General features: G+C 44.0%; 1 protein-coding gene across 32 annotated transcripts in view; it reads left to right on the top strand.

Moving 5' to 3' along the window:
• kif1aa (kinesin family member 1Aa) overlaps nt 1-20,876 on the top strand; it is a 315,620-nt gene that overhangs the window by 114,892 nt on the left and 179,852 nt on the right. For all 32 annotated transcript variants that reach the window (XM_063046119.1, XM_063046118.1, XM_063046117.1 and 29 more), the window contains exons 3-5: nt 11,571-11,647; nt 12,457-12,636; nt 17,163-17,228. In XM_063046119.1, coding sequence (XP_062902189.1) covers nt 11,571-11,647; nt 12,457-12,636; nt 17,163-17,228 — 323 coding nt within the window. The remainder of the gene's footprint in view (nt 1-11,570; nt 11,648-12,456; nt 12,637-17,162; nt 17,229-20,876) is intronic.

Below are 20,876 nucleotides of genomic sequence, written 5' to 3'. Positions count from 1 at the left end.
AATTCATGTATAAGAAATTCTAATCAAGTGTTTTAAATACTTGTCTCTAGATGAAAAGATAGATGTTAACCGAGGTGATTAGATAGATTATATATAAAATGATAGGTATTTAAAATGAGTATTTATTTGGCTCAGATAGCTGCTTATATACCACATGAAAGAACAGCCACATTGTTTGGATCTGTCCCCTAGAAAAGATTTACCGGGATATAAACACAAGAAAGTCTGGAGATGTTGGAAATCCAAAGCTACACACACAAAATGCTGGAGGAACTCAGCAGGTCAGGCAGTATCCATGGAAAAGAGTGAACGGTGGATGTTTTAGGCTGAGGCCCTTGTTCAGGATTGGAAAGGAAGGGGGAGACCCCCAGAATGAAAAGGTGGACGGAGGGGCCTGAAATGCCAACTATCTATTCACTTCCATAGATGCTGCTTGACCTGCCGCGTTCTACTCGCATTTTGTGTGTGTTGCTTAGGATTTACCAAGATGTTGCCTGGACCTGGGGTCATGAGTTACAGGGAAAAGTTGTGTAGACATTATTCCCTGGAACGTAGGAGATACAGGGGTGATAAAGATATATAAAATCATGAGGAACATAGATGGTGAAAGCACGTTATTTTTTCCCAAGAAGGGGATGCTAAAAACAGAAGGCACGAGTTTATGATCAGAGGCGAGAGAGTTAGATGCAGCTTCTTCATGCAAAAGTGGTGTGTATTTGGAATGAGCTGCAGAAATAATGGTTGAGGTGGGCACATTAGGAACATTTAAAAGCCATCCAGATAAGTACATGGATAGTAGAGGTTTAGTGGGCCATGGGCCTAATGTGAGCAGGTGCAACTAGCTCACTGGGCAGCACAGTCAGCATGGACAAGTTGGGCTGAAGGCCTGTTTCCATGCAGTATGACTTTCTGACTCTAGAAGAGCTTTCATTCTGAAACAAAAATGCAGGTCAGCCACGTGCTTGATAACTAATCCAGTGTTGTCACTGACTGAACTGCTGACTCTGTTACTTTAGCTACAAATACTGCCTAATATACTGACCACTTCTGGCATTTTCCAGCAACAAAGAATCTTCTGGGGGATTTCAGTGCATCCAGCAGTATCTATGAGGTTGAATGAATTGTCAACATTTCAGGTTAAAACCTTGCACCAGGACTGATATTTTTCTATTTTTTGGCATCTTGTGTTAATTGGCATTGTCTGGCATTTCCTATATTTGCTTAACAACCTGCCCATTTAGGTTATTTCTATAGAGTTTCAGTGTTATGTAGGGAGGAGGTCCATTTTAACTGTACTGTAATAGTAACTGTCTGTAATATTATTGTCTCGCATTGCACTTAAGGAGTATGGAAAGATCACCTCTCTTGTGGTTGGAATGTTCTGGAAGTTGTAGGTGGATGAAAGAAAATAAATTAAAGAGAAAAGGGGGTTTGAGAAGATTAAATAACTGGAAGCACCTTCTGCTCGAAAATGAAGCGTTAGCTATGACTATTTGCCATGTATGGTCTTGTGTACTCGCAACAGTAGTGAGAGTGCTTTCATGGGCAGGGTGACTGCACTTCCATAGTATTTAAAGTTCAAAGTTAATTTACTATCAAAGTGCATATATCTTAATGTATATTACTTTGAGATTCATTTTCATGCAGGAATTTACAGAAAAATTAAGAGATTAGTACAATTTATGAAAAACATAAAGTGATAAACAACCAATCTGCACAAGAAGACAAATCGTACAAATAAAAATTGCACAGAGAACATGAATTGTAAAAAATCCTTGACAGTGAGTCTGTGGGTTGCGGAACCAGATCACAGTTGTGGTGACTGACCTCATCCACACTGATCCAGGAGCCTGGTCGTTGTAGGGTAATAGCTGTTCCTGAACCTGGTGGTGTGGGACCCAAGGTTTCTATAATAGTGAGATGAGAACATGGCTCAGGTGGTGGGGGTCTTTGATGATGGCTGTTGCATTCTTGCGACAGTGCTCCATGTGAGTATGCTCACTGGTGGAGAGAACTTTGCCTGCGATGGACAGGGCTGTATCCACCACCTTCTGTAGTCTTCGCTCCCTTTATACCAGCTGGTGATGCAATTAGTTGGTATACTGTCCACTGTTGATCAGCTTTTTTGGTGACATGCTGAATCTGTGTAAATTTCTAAGAAAATGGAGGGACTGCCATTCCTTCTTTGTGAAGGCATTACTCGCTGGGCCGAGGACAGATCCTCTGATAGGGTAACACCAAGGAACTTAAAGTCACTAACACTCCACCTGTGATCTCCTAATGAGGACTGGCTCATGGACCTCTGGTATCTTCCTCCTGCAGGCAACAATGCTGACGTTGCATGAGAGGTTATTGTTGTTGTTGTGACACTACTCAACCCAATTTTCAATATCCCTTCTATATGCTGATTTGGCCAATGACGGTAGTGCTGTCCGCTAGCTTAAATATGGCATTGGAGCTGTACTTAGCCTCACAATCATCGCTATAAAGCGAGTACAGCAGGGAGCTAAGCACGTTCCCCTCTGTTGCGCCTGTGCTGATGGTGAGTGTGGAAGAGATGTTGTTGCCAATTCGTATTAACTAGAGTCTGCCAGTGAAGAAATCGTGGATCCAGTTGCACAGGGAGGTATTGAGACCTGAATCTTGGAACTTAGTGATGAATTTTTGAGTGTTGATTGCCAGCTGCATTCAGCAAAGTGCATCCTGGCATTTGCATCTTCATAGCTCAGGTGTTCCAGAGCTAAGTGAAGGACCTGTGAAATGACATCTGTTGTTGACCTGTTGTGAAGGTAGGAAATTGGAGCTGATACAAATCACGCCTCAGGCACTTCATCACAGTGGACATAAGTGCTTCTGAATGATGGTCATTGAAACCTGTTTAAAGCAGGGGGTCATGTCAGACTGCCAAAGCAAGAGATTGAAGATGACTGTAAGTACTGCAGTTAGTTGATTAGCACAGGTCTTCAGTACTCAGCTGGCTATGAGGTATGGGTCAGATGCTCACCCTCCTGAAGGATGCTGTCATGTCGGCCTCAGAGACACTATCACAGGACCATCGGGGACTGTGGGGGTTTGTGAAGGTGCCCCCATGTTCTGTCAGTCAAAGCATAAAAGGCATTGAGTTCATCTGGGAGAAAAAACCTGCTGTTATTTATGGTCCTTGGTTTTTTTTTGTAAGAGGTGAGGTATTCAAGTTCTGCCATTTGTTGAGCATCCCACTGTGATTCAAGTTTAGTCTTGAATTGCCACTTGACATATGAGATGGCATGCCAGCAGTTATAACTGAACCTCTTGTACTTTCCTGGATCACCATTGTAGAATGCCACCAGTCTAGCCCTCAACAGATTAGAGATATCTTGGTTCAGCTAGGGTTTCTGAATGATATTGTGGGATCACATATGTCCGTGATAACTGTGGCATATTATTCAGCCCTCTGATGAGTTCTTGAACGTGACTCAATCTACGGACTCAAACAATCAGAGATGCTACTCTGCCTCCTGTGACCATCAGCACAGACTGGATTATCCCATGGTTTTCCCTGAAGGTATCTTGGATATCAGGTTGTATGTTGTGCTGTAAAGCTGCCAGCACTTCTAGGACTAATTTCAGTGCCCTTTCAACAACCAGAAGAGGAACCAGCCAGAATCTCCTAACCTGATGGCTGTATACAGACTGTAGAAGCAGCAGGTCTGTTGCAGTCCACGTTCCAGGGACTGCTGCATCACCTCAGAAGTAACGAGTTCTGCACAGTACAAAAGGCCCATGTTCTCTTTCAGCCATTGCCTATCCTCCTCTTCTCCTCTTCTGTGTAGTTACCCCATAGTCATCAATCCCCCAATCTTTCAAAAGTTGATCTACCTCCTTTTTAAATACTTCTAGTGACCCGTGCTCCACAACTCTGTGGTAAAGAATTCCAAAGATTCACTGCAAGAAGAAATTAATGCCTTAGTTTTAAATGACCACTCTCCTATCATTTGAGATAGCTGCACAAGTGAAAAGATCTTGACACCTACCCTGCCATCCTACCATCCTGCCCCCCACCTTTTAGGATCTTATATGCTTCAATATGAACACCCTTAAGACTTCTAAACCTCAAGGAATGCAACTCAAGCCAGTTTTCAGGCAGTGAATCACCCCATGGTTGAATAGCCCAGAGAAGCATTCTAGAAATGTGTAAGGGATTGTGAGCAGGGAGTGGTGAGCATTATGAGAGGGTATTGACAGAGAATACATTGGAATCAAGCTATGCCCCTGGGGTAATAACAATGCATCAATGCTGTACTGGATCTGAATGGCTTTTCACCCTCTTTTTTTTCTCTTCCCTTTCCACAACCCATCCCTCTTACTTTGCTGGCTCCTGACAGGGTGGCAATTTCTAGACTGGTGGCAAATTTCCAATACCTCATGCTAGTGCCTATGGGACTTTCTGAATATAACTACCTAGTCTCACTCCCCTGCAGAAATGGAAAATTTCACAGCCACTTGTTTCGGTCTTTGTCAAGCAGACCAACCTGATATTACAGCACAATATAAACTCCAGGCTGTAATCTGCTCATCTTCCTGCTGCTCTTTTGCATTTCTTGGGCAGCCATGCAAGTGAACCTGAGCTGGTTTCATGTGCTCCGGTTTCAGATTGTAATCATACTATTTCCCAGATAAGTCTACTAAAAACAGTTTTTAGATTACTCCCAATAGTTATCCTTTAAATACAGCCTGAAAAATTGGCATCAAGCAGTACTTTAACTGCCAAATAAATACATTATATTCATTGTAAGTACACAGAAGTCATAATATTGTGCATACATAATTGCTGTGGTAGCTAATTTGGAGGTGCAATGGAAAATGCTATTTTTAAGAAGAGCATTTTATAAATGGAGCTAAATTTTTAATGATTGTTTGTTCATTTGCATTCATTCCACTGAGGGGATTGGCTAACCTGACACAGGAAGACTTGAACTGATTTAGACTCTCAATACTTATAACAGAAAAGGTTTTTTAAAAGTCTTGTGTCACCTTGTTGACTTGAAATTAAAGCAAGTTCCTCTAAAATGTACAAGCAGAATTTAGATGTGAGATTCGGAGTGCTGCCAGTTAGACTCTTATTAGAATGCATAATTTGTGGCTTGGCTCGTCTAAGTGGTTACTGTCCATTCATTGCTGCAACAATACATCAGCCCATGTTGTGGCATGTTTTCTGTGAGTGAAACTGTTTTTCTAATTACTTACATACTGAGACAAGTTTCAAGAGCTCAATGTTAAAGAATTTTGTGGTGAAAAATACTATATGTATAATCACTGCAATTCCAGTCTGTCTGCTATTTCATTCATGGCAGAGAAATATCTCTTCACGCAATCATGTAAAATGAGTTCCATTTTACATTGCTCCCCGAGTTTTATTTCGGTTATATTCACAATCTTCTCCAGCGTCTTTAAAGTGCATCAGCATTTTGCTGTTCAGTTTCCATGGTAACCAATAGATTTTGCTTGTAGTGACTGTGATTTTCATAAAGCCACAACTGCATTCAGAACTAAGGCTGTCATCATCCTCCAGGTAGACGTCAGTCAGTGACCTTACTCTGCCAAGGTTAAGTTAATATCCTGAGATTAATCACCATTGATTCCAGGATATAAATGAATTGCAGAGGTGCAATGAAAGGCCTCCAAATGTATAAGTAGAGAATTTGTTTGCTCTTCAATATCATTGTTTGAGAGCTTCCCAGAAGTAAGAAGTTTTGAATTTGACACACATAATGGTATGTCGTGTCTTTAGCTATAAACTTCATGTTGAAGAATACTAGACTACTGGGAGTGGACAGCAGACTGTTGTTCAGATGTGCTCTTAAAATATATGTATAAAGTGCTTTTTACAGGCTCAACGTGTCCCAAAGCTCTTCACAATCAATTGCTTTTGAAATATAGTTGACATTATTATGTAGACAAACATACTGTATAATAAGATTTCACTGGCGGTAATATCCTGTTCAATATTTAATCAAAAAGTCAGGAATTGTGTTTTTGAATAATGATAGGTAGGGATGGATTACAACTGCTGATGTAACGAAGGGATAATTTTTTTTCTCTGCGCAGTACAGAAAATGAGATGCCAATTTGAATCCCAAGGTGCTGGGGATTGGAGGGATGGTGTAGACATGGTGTATGATCCCAAGGTCCTGGGGATTTGAGGGACAGCATAGACATGCTGTATGATCTCAAGGTTCTGGGGCTTGGAGGGATGGTGTAGAAATGCTGTATGTTTATGTTAGCTTTGTCATTTCTGGGAGAGAATTTCAAGCCAGAAACAAATAAAATGGACACCTGCAGTGTGGGACCAAATTGTGACATTCACCAGTTCAGCTACTGAATTATGATCATCTCTAGTTAAATTACAAGGAATGGATTACTAGAAACATAGAAACATAGAAAACCTACAGCACAATACAGGCCTACAAAGTTGTCCCAAACATGTCCCTACCTTATTGAAGGCAAGTTTTAAGTTAGAGATGGATCCCTACTGGGAACTCTGAGTACATGGTGGGCAAACTCCCCAAAAAATGAAATGATTGACACATGTGGGTTAAAATTGACTCACTTCTGTCAATCATGTCTCCTTATTCACTTGTGGAAATACCTGTACTGGCTATTTGCCTTAATCCTTCTTGACTATTACAAACATCAGAAAGTTTATCTCTGGTGATTGATCTTGTTGGTTAGCATCACCTATAAGGAAGATATTTATTCCACATTCATAAAATACTCTTCAGAAGACGTGAGGAGTTGCCTTGAACCACACTGTAGAGAAACTTCCACAGTGCTAAACACAGGGAGTTCAAGATATTTCACCCAATGATACTGAAGGAATGTTGATGTATTTCCAAATCAAGAAGGAAAAGGATCCAGTGCTTTCCCGGTGTATATGATGAATAAACTCTTGTCAGGCTTCCAGCCGGGTGCAGGTATTGATTATAGCTGACGTTTCAATGATGAACCCTGTCATCTTCTTCAGGGATGATGCCTGGGCATGTCTATTCCGGTGATATTTATATCCCCACCGTCTATCCCTCCTGATTCGTTAATCCTCATCCAATTAGCTTTCCACTCTCCCACCTTGTTTACAATCAAATTCCAGTTCTTACTTAGAGCGACACCTTCATCTTTGTTGAATTCTTTTCCTCTTATATTATTTCAATTGCTTCCTTTACCAGGCAGTCCCAAAAGCCATTGGCATGGCACAGTAGTTTTGTGCCAACAAAGCCAGTCCTGTGGCCATTGCACCTGATGCAAGGTGGAAACTGCAACAAGAAGCACAGGAGATCTATCCGTTTGGGTTACATGGAGAAATCGGTGGTAGCAGAATATTTCAATCGCAAAGGCCATAAGGTTTCTTCTAGAAAACTAGAGGAAAAGAATTTTAACAAAGACGAAAGTCTCACTCTAAGTAAGAACTGGAGTTCAATTGTAAACAGCAGAAGCCTGATTGGATGAGGATTAACCAATCTGGAAGGACGGTTTACGGGGTATAAACACCACCAGAGTAGACATGCCCAGGCAACATCCCTGAAGAAGATGACAGAGCTTGTCATCGAAACGTCAGTTATAATCAATACCTGTTCCTGGCTGGAAACCCGATAAGAGTTTATTAGTCCAAATCATGATCTTTGAAGGGAAAAATTAGCACTTGCCCTGGTGCTGTTGATTATCCGTACTGCACTGAGGGTGTGCCAGTGATGGAGGTGGTAAGGTGGTGCTGGGTGCCAGTTAAGTACCATGGATGGTATTCAGCATCCCAAGAGCGTTTGGAACTGCACTCACCTGCACAATTGAAAGGCTTTATGTCCCACTCCTGGAGAGCCTGCAAGGTATGGTTTATGCTTTGGGATGTCAGGAAGTGGTTCACTTGCAGAGAATACCTAATCACCGACCTGCTTTTATAGCCACAGGATTTTTTGTGGTGGGTCAGCTAAGTGCATGACCATTTGTAAACCATTGGATGTTTGTGTGAGGGAGTCGATGTTGTAGGAGTTGGTAGGTGGTAATTGTCTGACAGATGCCTATCTGAATGTCGTCTGCCTGTGGGTGCTGACTCCTTCATTATGTAAGCAGTTGCATAGGGAAATGAACATCCCTACTTTTGACCTTTCCATGAAAGGCAGGTTGACAGTGAAGCAGCCCGAAACTAGCTCACTCCTGTGGTGACAAGTTGGGGCTAGAAGGTTAAGGTCCAACAGCCACAACCATCCTTGTGTGAGGCATGACTCTAGATAGTGGAAGTTTTTTTTTGGTACCATTTGGACAAAAGTCATTCAAGTGCTCTCTTGATGTAAAGGACAATTATTCCCTCCACAGCCCTGGAATTTTGCATCTTTGGGAAAGGCTGTGATGAATTCTGGAGCCAAAATTAACCATCATGTTATTGATATATACTTGATGCCATCAACCTCTACATCACTTTTCTGTGAAGTGACAGTATGTGATGAGATGGTGATTATATACTGTAGTTTTCATGAGAGGCACACTGGCTGCACTCAACTCTTGGTTGCACATAAGTGAGGAGATGACACTCTACGTCTTGTCATGAGTAACAAGGTGAAGGTCTGTTCTTCCCTCTGGCCCCTCTTCATTGCCATTCCAGCATTCCATAAAGATGACACCTGTATTTCTATTTTCCAGAGTGCTAAGGAACTACTTTGTGAGTTGTAGCCAGCATAACAGGTAATCCAGCAGCTAATTCAGACTCTGAAAGATCCCATAGCAGTGATGAGGTAAATCACCAGTGAATCTGCTATTTTGATGTTGGTTAAGGAATCAATATTGGGCAGATAACTTTCCCTTCTTCAAAGTACTGCCATGGGATCAGTGCAGACATCAGAGACAGTAGATGGGGCTGTTGGTCGTCCAAAGGCCACTGCCACTGTCGAGGAACCAACTAGAGAGCAGTCTATTCTAGACTGGGTATTGAGCAATGAGGAAGGGTTAATTAGCAATCATGTCGTGAGAGGCCCCTTGGGTAAGAGTGGCCATAATATGGTGGAATTCTTCATTAAGATGGAGAGTGACATAGTTAATTCAGAAACAAAGGTTCTGAACTTAAAGAAGGGTAACTTTGAAGGTATGAGACGTGAATTAGCTAAGATAGACTGGCAAATGATACTTAAAGGGTTGACGGTGGATATGCAATGGCAAGCATTTAAAGATCGCATGGATGAACTACAACAATTGTTCATCCTAGTTTGGCAAAAGAATAAATCAGGAAGGTAGTGCACCCGTGGCTGACAAGAGAAATTAGGGATAGTATCAATTCCAAAGAAGAAGCATACAAATTAGCCAGAAAAAGCGGCTCACCTGAGGACTGGGAGAAATTCAGAGTCCAGCAGAGGAGGGCAAAGGGCTTAATTAGGAAAGGGAAAAAGGATTATGAGAGAAAACTGGCAGGGAACATAAAAACTGACTGTAAAAGCTTTTATAGATATGTGAAAAGAAAAAGATTGGTTAAAACAAATGTAGGTCCCCTACAGACAGAAACAGGTGAATTGATTATGGGGAGCAAGGACATGGCAGACCAATTGAATAATTACTTTGGTTCTGTCTTCACTAAGGAGGACATAAATAATCTTCTGGAAATAGTAGGGGACAGAGAGTCCAGTGAGATGGAGCAACTGAGGGAAATACATGTTAGTAGGGAAGTGGTGCAAGGTAAATTGAAGGGATTAAAGGCAGATAAATCCCCAGGGCCAGATGGTCTGCATCCCAGAGTGCTTAAGGAAGTAGCCCAAGAAATAGTGGATGCATTAGTGATAATTTTTCAAAATTCTTTAGATTCTGGACTAGTTCCTGAGGATTGGAGGGTGGCTAATGTAACCCCACTTTTTAAAAAAGGAGGGAGAGAGAAACCAGGGAATTATAGACCGGTTAGCCTAACATCGGTGGTGGGGAAACTGCTAGAGTCAGTTATCAAAGATGTGATAACAGCACATTTGGAAAGCGGTGAAATCATCGGACAAAGTCAGCATGGATTTGTGAAAGGAAAATCATGTCTGACGAATCTCATAGAATTTTTTGAGGATGTAACTAGTAGAGTGGATAGGGGAGAACCAGTGGATGTGGTATATTTGGATTTTCAAAAGGCTTTTGACAAGGTCCCACACAGGAGATTAGCGTGCAAACTTAAAGCACACGGTATTGGGGGTAAGGTATTGATGTGGATAGAGAATTGGTTGGCAGACAGGAAGCAAAGAGTGGGAATAAACGGAACCTTTTCAGAATGGCAGGCAGTGACTAGTGGGGTACCGCAAGACTCAGTGCTGGGACCCTAGTTGTTTACAATATATATTAATGACTTGGATGAGGGAATTAAATGCAGCATCTCCAAGTTTGCGGATGACACGAAGCTGGGCGGCAGTGTTAGCTGTGAGGAGGATGCTAAGAGGATGCAGGGTGACTTGGATAGGTTAGGTGAGTGGGAAAATTCATGGCAGATGCAATTTAATGTGGATAAATGTGAAGTTATCCACTTTGGTGGCAAAAACAGGAAAACAGATTATTATCTGAATGGTGGCCGATTAGGAAAAGGGGAGGTGCAATGAGACCTGGGTGTCATTATACACCAGTCATTGAAAGTGGACATGCAGGTACAGCAGGCGGTGAAAAAGGCGAATGGTATGCTGGCATTTATAGCGAGAGGATTCGAGTACAGGAGCAGGGAGGTACTACTGCAGTTGTACAAGGCCTTGGTGAGACCACACCTGGAGTATTGTGTGCAGTTTTGGTCCCCTAATCTGAGGAAAGACATCCTTGCCATAGAGGGAGTACAAAGAAGGTTCACCAGATTGATTCCTGGGATGGCAGGACTTTCATATGAAGAAAGACTGGATGAACTAGGCGTATACCCGTTGGAATTTAGAAGATTAAGGGGGGATCTGATTGAAACGTATAAAATCCTAAAGGGATTGGACAGGCTAGATGCAGGAAGATTGTTCCCTATGTTGGGGAAGTCCAGAACGAGGGGTCACAGTTTGAGGATAAAGGAGAAGCTTTTTAGGACCGAGATTAGGAAAATCTTCTTCACACAGAGAGTGGTGAATCTGTGGAATTCTCTGCCACAGGAAACAGTTGAGGCCAGTTCATTGGCTATATTTAAGAGGGAGTTAGATATGGCCCTTGTGGCTAAAGGGATCGGGGGTATGGAGGGAAGGCTGGTACAGGGTTCTGAGTTGGATGATCAGCCATGATCATACTGAATGGCGGTGCAGGCTCAAAGGGCCAAATGGCCTACTCCTGCACCTATTTTCTATGTTTCTATGCTATCAGCATGACTCTTCACCATGGTTTGGATCTTGAGGGAGCTGCAGCCTGACATTCTGATCCAGGACTCAGGGACTGGACCAGAATGTAATGATGCAAGTGCACATCAGCACCAGACCGTGTGCACTTTGCTCCAATTCCCCAGTTACCCCCTACCCACAGCCACGTTGGTCTAGCTGCTTTGAAGAAATGTCATGGAGAGTGTTGCTCTGTAGAGGAAGTGCTGCACTGGTAAACCTGTCCCCTCACTTGACTCTTTTTCCCTCTTGCAGCTATTGTTAACCCGAAGCAACCCAAGGAGGCCCCCAAGAGTTTCAACTTCGACTACTCCTACTGGTCCCACACCACGGTATGTAGCTCAGTAAGCAGGTCGCAGTATTTTCCAGACAGCCTCACACCGTCACTCTGCGTTAACAATGTGGGATGATCGGATAGGATGTTTTTCAGGGAATGTTCCTTTGCCTCTAATCTCTGCAGTCACTATGTATTTCATCTGCTTGGAAAGGCTCCCTGGGGATTTCAATTCCTGTCCCCAGCTGATCCAGGAAGTGCTTTTAAACTCACCCATTATTTGTGGAATGAGAAATTCCTGCACCAAACTACTTACCCGGAGCAAAGCAGCTGAATTTGCCCCAGACCCCATTTGCAAAGAGTCTACCCTACAGGTAGATGGGATATATTACTGCAGCCTGGGATTCCTCATCAATCCCAGCTCATCCTCTTCTCCACCCTGGTTGGAAATGCCAGAAAACCATGGACAATCTTTTCCCTTGTGGTTAGATTCTCAATTGATCATTTGGTAACAGGGGAAAAGTTTTACCTCTTATTTGGGCTCACAGTACAAACATTTCAATTGTGTAGGGTAAGTTATTTCAAATCCATCCTTTCCTGTAGCTGACTAGGGAGTGTTTGCTCGAATGAGATGACCGATTTTGGTTATAGTTTGATTTTCCCTCGGAGACAGATAGGGCTATGCTTAGGTACATATCAAGTTTCTTGATACAGTGGGAGTTCAGTGCAAACATTAGGCCTCATCTCCTCAGTATCTTTAAAAGACGATGTGGCCTGTTTTTGGGTGAAAGGATAAGAGGGAGTCTGAGAGGGAGGGACTGACAGAAGAGTGTAAGCAATGAACACCTCTTTGTTCTCCGGTTGCAGCCTGCTGATATCAACTATGCATCGCAGCAGCAGGTATACCGTGACATTGGCGAGGAGATGCTGCAGCACGCCTTCGAGGGCTACAATGTCTGCATCTTCGCCTATGGACAGACTGGTGCGGGCAAGTCCTATACCATGATGGGCAAACAGGAGAAGGAACAGCAAGGAATCATCCCCCAGGTAAAGGGCAAGCGTCTGCAAGCTCATCTGAAAGTGCTGCTATTCTTGTCAGTCAACTGTGTCACACTGTCCTCCACACACAGACTGCAGGTTGTGTCACACTGTCCTCCACACACAGACTGCAGGTTGTGTCACACTGTCCTCCACAGACAGACTGCAGGTTGTGTCACACTGTCCTCCACAGACAGACTACAGGATGTGCCACACTGTCCTCCACACACAGACTGCAGGTTGTGTCACACTGTCCTCCACAGACAGACTGCAGGTTGTGTCACACTGTCCTCCACACACAGACTGCAGGTTGTGTCACACTGTCCTCCACACACAGACTGCAGGTTGTGTCACACTGTCCTCCACACACAGACTGCAGGTTGTGTCACACTGTCCTCCACACACAGACTGCAGGTTGTGTCACACTGTCCTCCACACACAGACTGCAGGTTGTGTCACACTGTCCTCCACAGACAGACTACAGGATGTGCCACACTGTCCTCCACACACAGACTGCAGGTTGTGTCACACTGTCCTCCACAGACAGACTGCAGGTTGTGTCACACTGTCCTCCACACACAGACTGCAGGTTGTGTCACACTGTCCTCCACAGACAGACTGCAGGTTGTGTCACACTGTCCTCCACAGACAGACTGCAGGTTGTGTCACACTGTCCTCCACAGACAGACTGCAGGTTGTGTCACGCTGTCCTCCACACACAGACTGCAGGTTGTGTCACACTGTCCTCCACACACAGACTGCAAGTTGTGTCACACTGTCCTCCACAGACAGACTGCAGGTTGTGTCACGCTGTCCTCCACACACAGACTGCAAGTTGTGTCACACTGTCCTCCACAGACAGACTGCAGGTTGTGTCTCACTGCCCTTCGCACACCCAGAAAACAGGTGGTGTTTCAAGGTTTGTTTCAGCGTCCCTGCATACAGACTACAGCCTGTGGGTGACTGTCCTCACACCGAGACAATAGGTGGTGGATCACTGTCCCCCACACCCAGAATACAGGTGTGGATTATTGATGCCTCACACAAATCCCACACAAACTACAGGCAGTGGATCACTTTCCTGACATCCACAGTACAGGCTATGGCTCACCGTCTATACACTTACTACACACCCACTATATAGATCTTGTTCTCAGTGCCACAAATCAGTCTTTAATAATTTCCAGTCTGCAGCTGAATTGAAGTGTGCACACATAACTCGGTGGTAACTTTACAAAACTCGGCACTGTCAGTTTATGCTTATGAACACAGATTCTGACCTTTTTTCTGTGTTTGGCTTTTACTGCTGAAGAGATAGCCTGTGGAATTTGGTCAGTCATTCGACAGGTTTCTGTGTACTTGCCAGCTGGCCATTCCCCCAGGCAGCAGGTCAGTGGAAGCAGAATAATCCCATGTGCTGACACGGCTGGGGTCTGTACAGTCACCCCTTCTCTCGCCCTGGGCCCCTCTCATGTCTGTGGAGCACATCAGCACCTCATTCTCAAGGAGGACAGTATTAAGTAGAAATCCCCATTCTAACTGTGCTGGTCTGGTTAAAAATGATTGCACTGTTAACATTCAGACAAATTTCACAAATTTCACAACTTCCGGTGATATTAAACCTCATTCTGATTCAAGCCCATTTCTCGTAATCGCATTCTTCCCCAACAGCATGATACCAAAAGCCGTCCTGGAATCAGAATCAGGTTTAATATCACTGGTATGTGACATAAAATTTGTTAACTTAGCAGCAGCAGTACAATGCGATACATAATATAGAAAATAAAATAAAATAATAATAATAATAATAAATAAGTAAATCAATTAGAGTATTGAATAGATTTAAAAAATGCAGAAAATAGAAATACTGTATATTAAAAAAAGTGAGGTAGTGTCCAAGGGTTCAATGTCTATTTAGGAATCAGATGGCATAGGGGAAGAAGCTGTTCCTGAATCACTGAGTGTCTGTCTTCAGTCTTCTATATCTCCTACCTGATGGTAACAGTGAGAAAAGGGCATGCCCTGGGTACTGGAGGTCCTTAATAATGGACGCTACCTTTCTGAGACACTGGTCCCTGAAGATATCCTGGGTATTTTGTAGGCTAGTGCCCAAGATGGAGCTGACTAAATTTACAACCCTCTGCAGCTTCTTTCGGTCCTGTGGAGTGGCCACCCCACCCCCGTACCAGACTGTGATACAGCCTGTAGGAATGCTCTCCACAGTACACCTATAGAAGCTTTTGAGTGTATTTGTTGACATGCCAAATCATTCAAACTCCTAATGAAGTATAGTTGCTGTCTTGTCTTCTTTATATCTGTATCGATATGCTGGGACCAGGTTAGGTCCTCAGAGATCTTGACACCCAGGAACTTGAAGCTGCTCACTCTCTCCACTTCTGATCCCTCTGAGGATTTGTATGTGTTCCTTCATCTTACCCTTTCTGAAGTCCACAATCAGCTCTTTCGTTTTATTGACTTTGAGTGCCAGGTTGTTGCTGTGGCACCACTCCACTAGTTGGCATATCTCACTCCTGTACACCCTCTCGTCACCACCTGAGATTCTACCTACATTAGTTGTATCGTCCGCAAATTTGTAGGTGGTATTTGTGCTATGCCTAGCCCCACAGTCATGGATGTAGAGAGAATAGAGGAATGGGCTAAGCACACACCCCTGAGGTGCACCAGCGTTGATCGTCAGTGAGGAGGAGATGTTAGTAGCAGTTGCTGAATAGTCTTCTGTAAGGTGCACTATGTCACACAAGTATTAAAACCAGAAACAGGCCATTCAGCCCCATGTGCCTGCTGTCATTCCTTAAGGTCATGTCTGTTCATTTGCCTCAGTGTTCCTTTCCCACATTCCCACCTCTCTTGATTCCCTTGGTACCTAAAAATATATTAAAATATATCATCTAGAGGCAATACTATAGGAAGGCGGAATACATCATTAAGGACCCTCACTATCAGGACAGGCCCTCGTCTTGTTTCTGCCGTCAGAGAGGAGGTAACAGGAGCCTGAGGACCTACTCTCAATGATTCAGGAACATTTCCTTCCCCTCTGTCATCAGGCGTCTGAACGGTGCATGAACACATCGTTATTCCATTTCTTGTGCTGTTTATTTGTTTTGTAATTTCTAGTAATTTAATACCTTTGCACTGTGCAGCTGCCAGAAGTCAACAAATTTCAGGTCACATTTCACTACAGTGATAATAAACCTGTTCCAATATTGTGTGTTTTGATTGAGACCCACAGCTCTACTGAATAGAGAATTCTAAAGAATTTCCAATCTCCATGTGAAGGAATTCCTCCTGTGTAGGAACACCCACCCATTACTTCAAGAAAGATTCTACTGTTTCTAGACATCCCAACTACAGGCAACACCATTCCTCAACCTGCCAAGCCTGAAAAGAATTTAATACTTTTCAGTGAGATCATCCTCATTTCCGAACAGAAGAGCATGGACTGACCAGTTCACTTGTATTTCTTCCAGTCGTGTTTGGGGGGGCGGGGGGGGGGCGAATGATGGTTAAAAAAGGTATGTATGGAAGAGAATAAGGTATAAGAATATAGCAAGATAAAGAAAATATGAGTTGCTTGGAAGATCCCAGACATGAATAAGTGAGGTAATGGATCTGTTCTGCTGGAGCCAAGGGGCCAAAATTCCTCCTTCTGTGTGGCTGTAACTCTAAGAAATGTTTCTCTGCCACTGAGGCTTCTGGATTATGAAAATGCCATTTCACCAAAACTGGAGTGATGAGTACCTATGTGGCTTGGCCCCCAGAGGTTATTTAATGGTAGAGTTTGCCACATTATTCAGCCTTGGACTTGCGCTGGAGCAGCGCCCAACCCTCCCAGCTCCGTCATGAGCGCTAGTCTCCGTAGTATCCAGGACACTTTCAAAAGGCGATGCCTCAACAAGGTGGCACTGATCATTAAGGACCTGATCACCCAGAGCGTGCCCTCTTCTCATTGCCACCATCAGGGAGGGGGGACAGGAGTCTGAAGGCACACACTCAAACATTCAGGCATAGCTTCTTCCCTCTGCCGTCTGATTCCTGAATGGACATTGAACCCTTGAACATTTCTTCACTGCGCTTTTATTTTTATGTTTGCACTACTTATGTAATTTAACTATTTAACACACAGACACATACACACACATTTACTATAATTCACAGATTTTCTTTATTATGTACTGCATTGTGCTATACAGCTGCTGCAAAGACAATGAATTTCATTACATGCCAGTGATTTTAAACTTGATTCTGATTCTGATTCTGATTCTGAAAATAACACCAGAACAGTTTCCCCTGATAGGGCTACAGAATTAGCCACCGTTCTGGTGAGAGAGATAATACAGAAGCTGCATTGCAAGGAAAATTTGAGTAGTTTTTAAATAATAACACCTCCAAACATGAAACGCCTACTTCAGTCACTTAATCGTCCGTGATTTGCAGGCGCTCTGTAACTTTAGATAGGCTGTGCTCTGTTACTGATTCTATATTCTGATACTGATTTTGCCTTCCTCTTTCCCCAGTTGTGTGAAGACCTCTTTGCCAGAATTAATGACAGTGCAAATGCGAACCTTTCCTACTCTGTGGAAGTAAGTGTAAGGGAGGGGGGTACCACAGGGTGAAAGTTTCAAGGCCATTTTAGGAAGACTCCTGGAATCAGACTGGGGCCAAAGCAGATAGGAAGAAGCCTAGAAGGCATCTGAGAAAGCATTTTTCACACCGAGGCTGCATCCATCTACCAGAGGGTATAGTGGAGGCAGGGACTCATACAATATTAAAGAACTATGGAGACAGTAGATCTACTTGAACTTCCAAGTCACAGTAGGCTGTGGATCACGATCTGATAAATGGGATTTGTACTTGATAATCAGCATAGGCATAGTTGGTCAAAAGGCCTGTTTCTGTGCTGTATGGTTCAACGGTAATCTAATTGGGTGCTGATGACAAAAGTGCTGTACACTCTCAGAACCCACATGTAAACCCTGAATAAACTTGATTAAAAATTTGCCTATTCCATTTCTAAATGGCCTTAATTGAGTGCCAGCTGGCAGTTTCATTCAGGATGATGCAAAGATAGTAGCGTGGGAGAATCCTCACAAAATTCTGAGTGAGACTGCCAGCTAGCACTGAATCCAGAAACATGTCGTAATTGATGGACTTGAGGGAGCTATACTGTATTGACATGCACCTGAACACTCATGTGGTGGCAATATTGGGTCTTGATGAAGGGACTATTGTATGCAAATAACACCCAGCACTTGAAGTGAGCACACTGCAGAGATTTACATTCATGTAGCACCTTTGTCCCAAGGTGTTTTGCAGAGGCAGTATCACACAAAATCAATTGAGGTGAAGATTAAGGTTTTGGTAAGGAGTTAGCCTTTAAAGAGAGGACGTGAGGTTTAGGGATGGTGGTCTAGAACTGCCTGAACAGCCGATGTTTGAAGGGTAGGATGTTGACGTAGGAGACTGGAAATATATAAGAAGAATCTGCCAGAGATTTGTGAGGCTGAAGGAAGTCACAATGGCAGTACTGTGTAAACATTCAAGGACCTGATGTGGAAATTGTGGTGTTAGTGAGACATTCTGCGCAGGGATGTGGGTCAGCTTGAAGCTAGCAAGTTAGAACTTGGGCAGGGAGATTTGAATGAGCTGAAATTTCGGAATGCATAGGATAACAGGTAGATAACAGGTTCATAGGAAGTCATTCCTGCCTGTGGCCATCAAACTTTACAACTCCTCCCTTGGAGGGTCAGACACCCTGAGCTGATAGGCCGGTCCTGGATTTATTTCATAATTTACTGGCATAATTTACATGTAGCCCCGGCCACCCCCAGGGTCGCTCGGCTCGCTGTTGTCTAGGGAAACAACCCTCAGCCCTGCCAAACTGGATGATTCGTTTGTGTGGATGCTGTGTGAGGTACCACACCCCGCCCAAATAACAGAAAATACACCAGATGCAATTAAATGATTTACAGTTTATAGATATTACTGGAACTATATAATTAAAAGAGAATAAAATATAAAAGGAAAATAAAAGGCGCCACACTTATCAAAGTTCAATCTCTTCGTGCACAAAAACCGTTGGAGCTCAAGGACCTTCTTCTTCACCTGCGACCCCTTGGACCACCTCGACCGGCCGCCTGGGACCAACAACGGTGGTCGACCAGACGCTCCACACGAGTCCGTCTCCGTCTCCTCGCCGAACGTCCAGCTCGGGGTCCGACCCCGTTAGCAGACTTACAGCAGCACGTCCATCCTCTGTCTCGCTCTCCCACCTTCTGCCCCAAAACCCCGCGCATACAGTATCTTCAAATTCACCAAAACCATAACAACTATCCCAATTGGTTAATAGCATCCTCTTATCACCCTCTAAACCAAAACAAGCTGCTAACGCAAACTTTCTCAGTGTTTAACACAACAAAGCCGCATTCCCCAGATTAACATAACAAAGACGCCATTTTAATTAGCCTCCGTAGTAACATAGAAGTCGAAACCCCCTTACACTCTCCCCCCCACCAAATAAAGTCATGTCCTCATGACTTCTAAATAACTCGCCAATCAGTCCTGCAGACACACAACACACACATACACAAATACACACAGTGACAGTGCTCCCCAAACAGTGGACGCTACATAGGCCAACCTATCTGGGAGCTTCTTAACCCTCCGAGACCTCCGTACCCCCTCACCTAAACCCAAAAGGCTCAGACACTACTAGGGATACCTCGGGCCTGCTTGCCAACTCCTCTCTCACTCAGGCCACCAGTACAGCTCGGAGCCCCCTGTCCCGTGTCTGGGGCCCCACCTCTCCTTCTTCCTGATCCTGCCGTAACTCAGACTGCCCACAGCTAGCCCTCCTAGCCAGAGAAGACACACTGAAAACTTTCCCCCCCTTTCAAATAACTGACAGCTGTCACTACGGTGTAAGTGAACCTGACAGCTCTAACACCGTCACCAGCCTGCCTACTCAAACTTTCAACCAATCCCTGTCGCTCTCCCTCAACCGAGCACTGCCACTTATCTAACAACTGAGAGATCCGCTCTGCCCACGTCTCGCACGCCTCCGCCCCTCTTGGGGTAGACACTATCCCAAGTGCCAGACAGAGCCTGCCAGAGCTAGAACATTTATTCGCAGACTCTACCTCCAAATCAGACCACTCTTCCCTCTCTCTCCCAACCGCATGGACAGCCCCGAGCGCCACCTCCAACTCGTCAATGCCAGCCTGAACTCGAACAAAGACTGCACCCACAACACATACAGCAATAACCAGCAAATAACCCACAGAGACACACATTACAGATTTAAACAGGGCACCCATACAGCATACCAGCAGACTCAATCCCGGTTTTTGAAGCAGATCTCCCCCTCCCCCTCTCACTTTCAAATCTCTTACTAGCTCTTCTTTCAGTTACTCCTGACGAAGGGTCTTGGCCCGAAACGTCGACTCTTCCTAGAGATGCTGTCTGGCCTGCTGTGTTCACCAGCAAATTTTATGTGTTGTACCTGGAGTATTGTATACAGTTTTGGTTACCCTATTACAGGAAATATGCAATGTAGCTGGAAAGAGTGCAAAGAAGATTTATGAAATGTTCTCAGGACCCAAGGGCTTTCAATAAAGGTCGAGGAGAAGTTTGACATGTTGGTACTTTATTGTCTGGAACATAGGAGATTGAGGGGTGATCAAATGGAGCTCTATAAAATCGTGACAGGTGAATGCATACAACTTTTTTCCCCCAAGGAAAAGAAATCAAAAGCTAGAGGGGGTAGGTTTAAGCTGGGGGGGGGTGGAGTTTAAAACACTGCATTCGGGAGGCTGTGAGAAAAGTGACATGGGGGAAGAGGGAACTGGTGTCTGTGCAGTATTTGATCCCATATCCTTGAAAGTAGCAAGATGTTGATGAAGAAGATTGAAAAGAGAGTTTACATTTAAAATTAGTTTCACATGGTTGGACTTTCTCAAATGTGGCCAGCACCACCACCGCTCCAGCTCAGATGGGTTACGTTATCTTGTGCACGTCATCTCATCGTGTCTGTCCCCCGTATCTGTACAACAGTTTGGACGACCTCAGTCTGCCAGTCCAGGCCAATGGTGCGACAGCTGATTTAGTCCATTAGGTAGGTTAAAAGGTGCAGGTCAGTCACTGAGCTCTGACTCTTCACCCCTGAAACAGGACACTTCAGGTTGATGTAGACATCCCCAGCAGATGGGCTACTCTAGCCTGAGGCAAATTAA

Source organism: Mobula hypostoma, chromosome 4, assembly GCF_963921235.1.
Source record: "Mobula hypostoma chromosome 4, sMobHyp1.1, whole genome shotgun sequence".
NCBI classification, from domain to species: domain Eukaryota; kingdom Metazoa; phylum Chordata; class Chondrichthyes; order Myliobatiformes; family Myliobatidae; genus Mobula; species Mobula hypostoma.
Note: the sequence above shows the minus strand (reverse complement) of the source record. Positions and strands in the feature narration are given on the sequence as shown.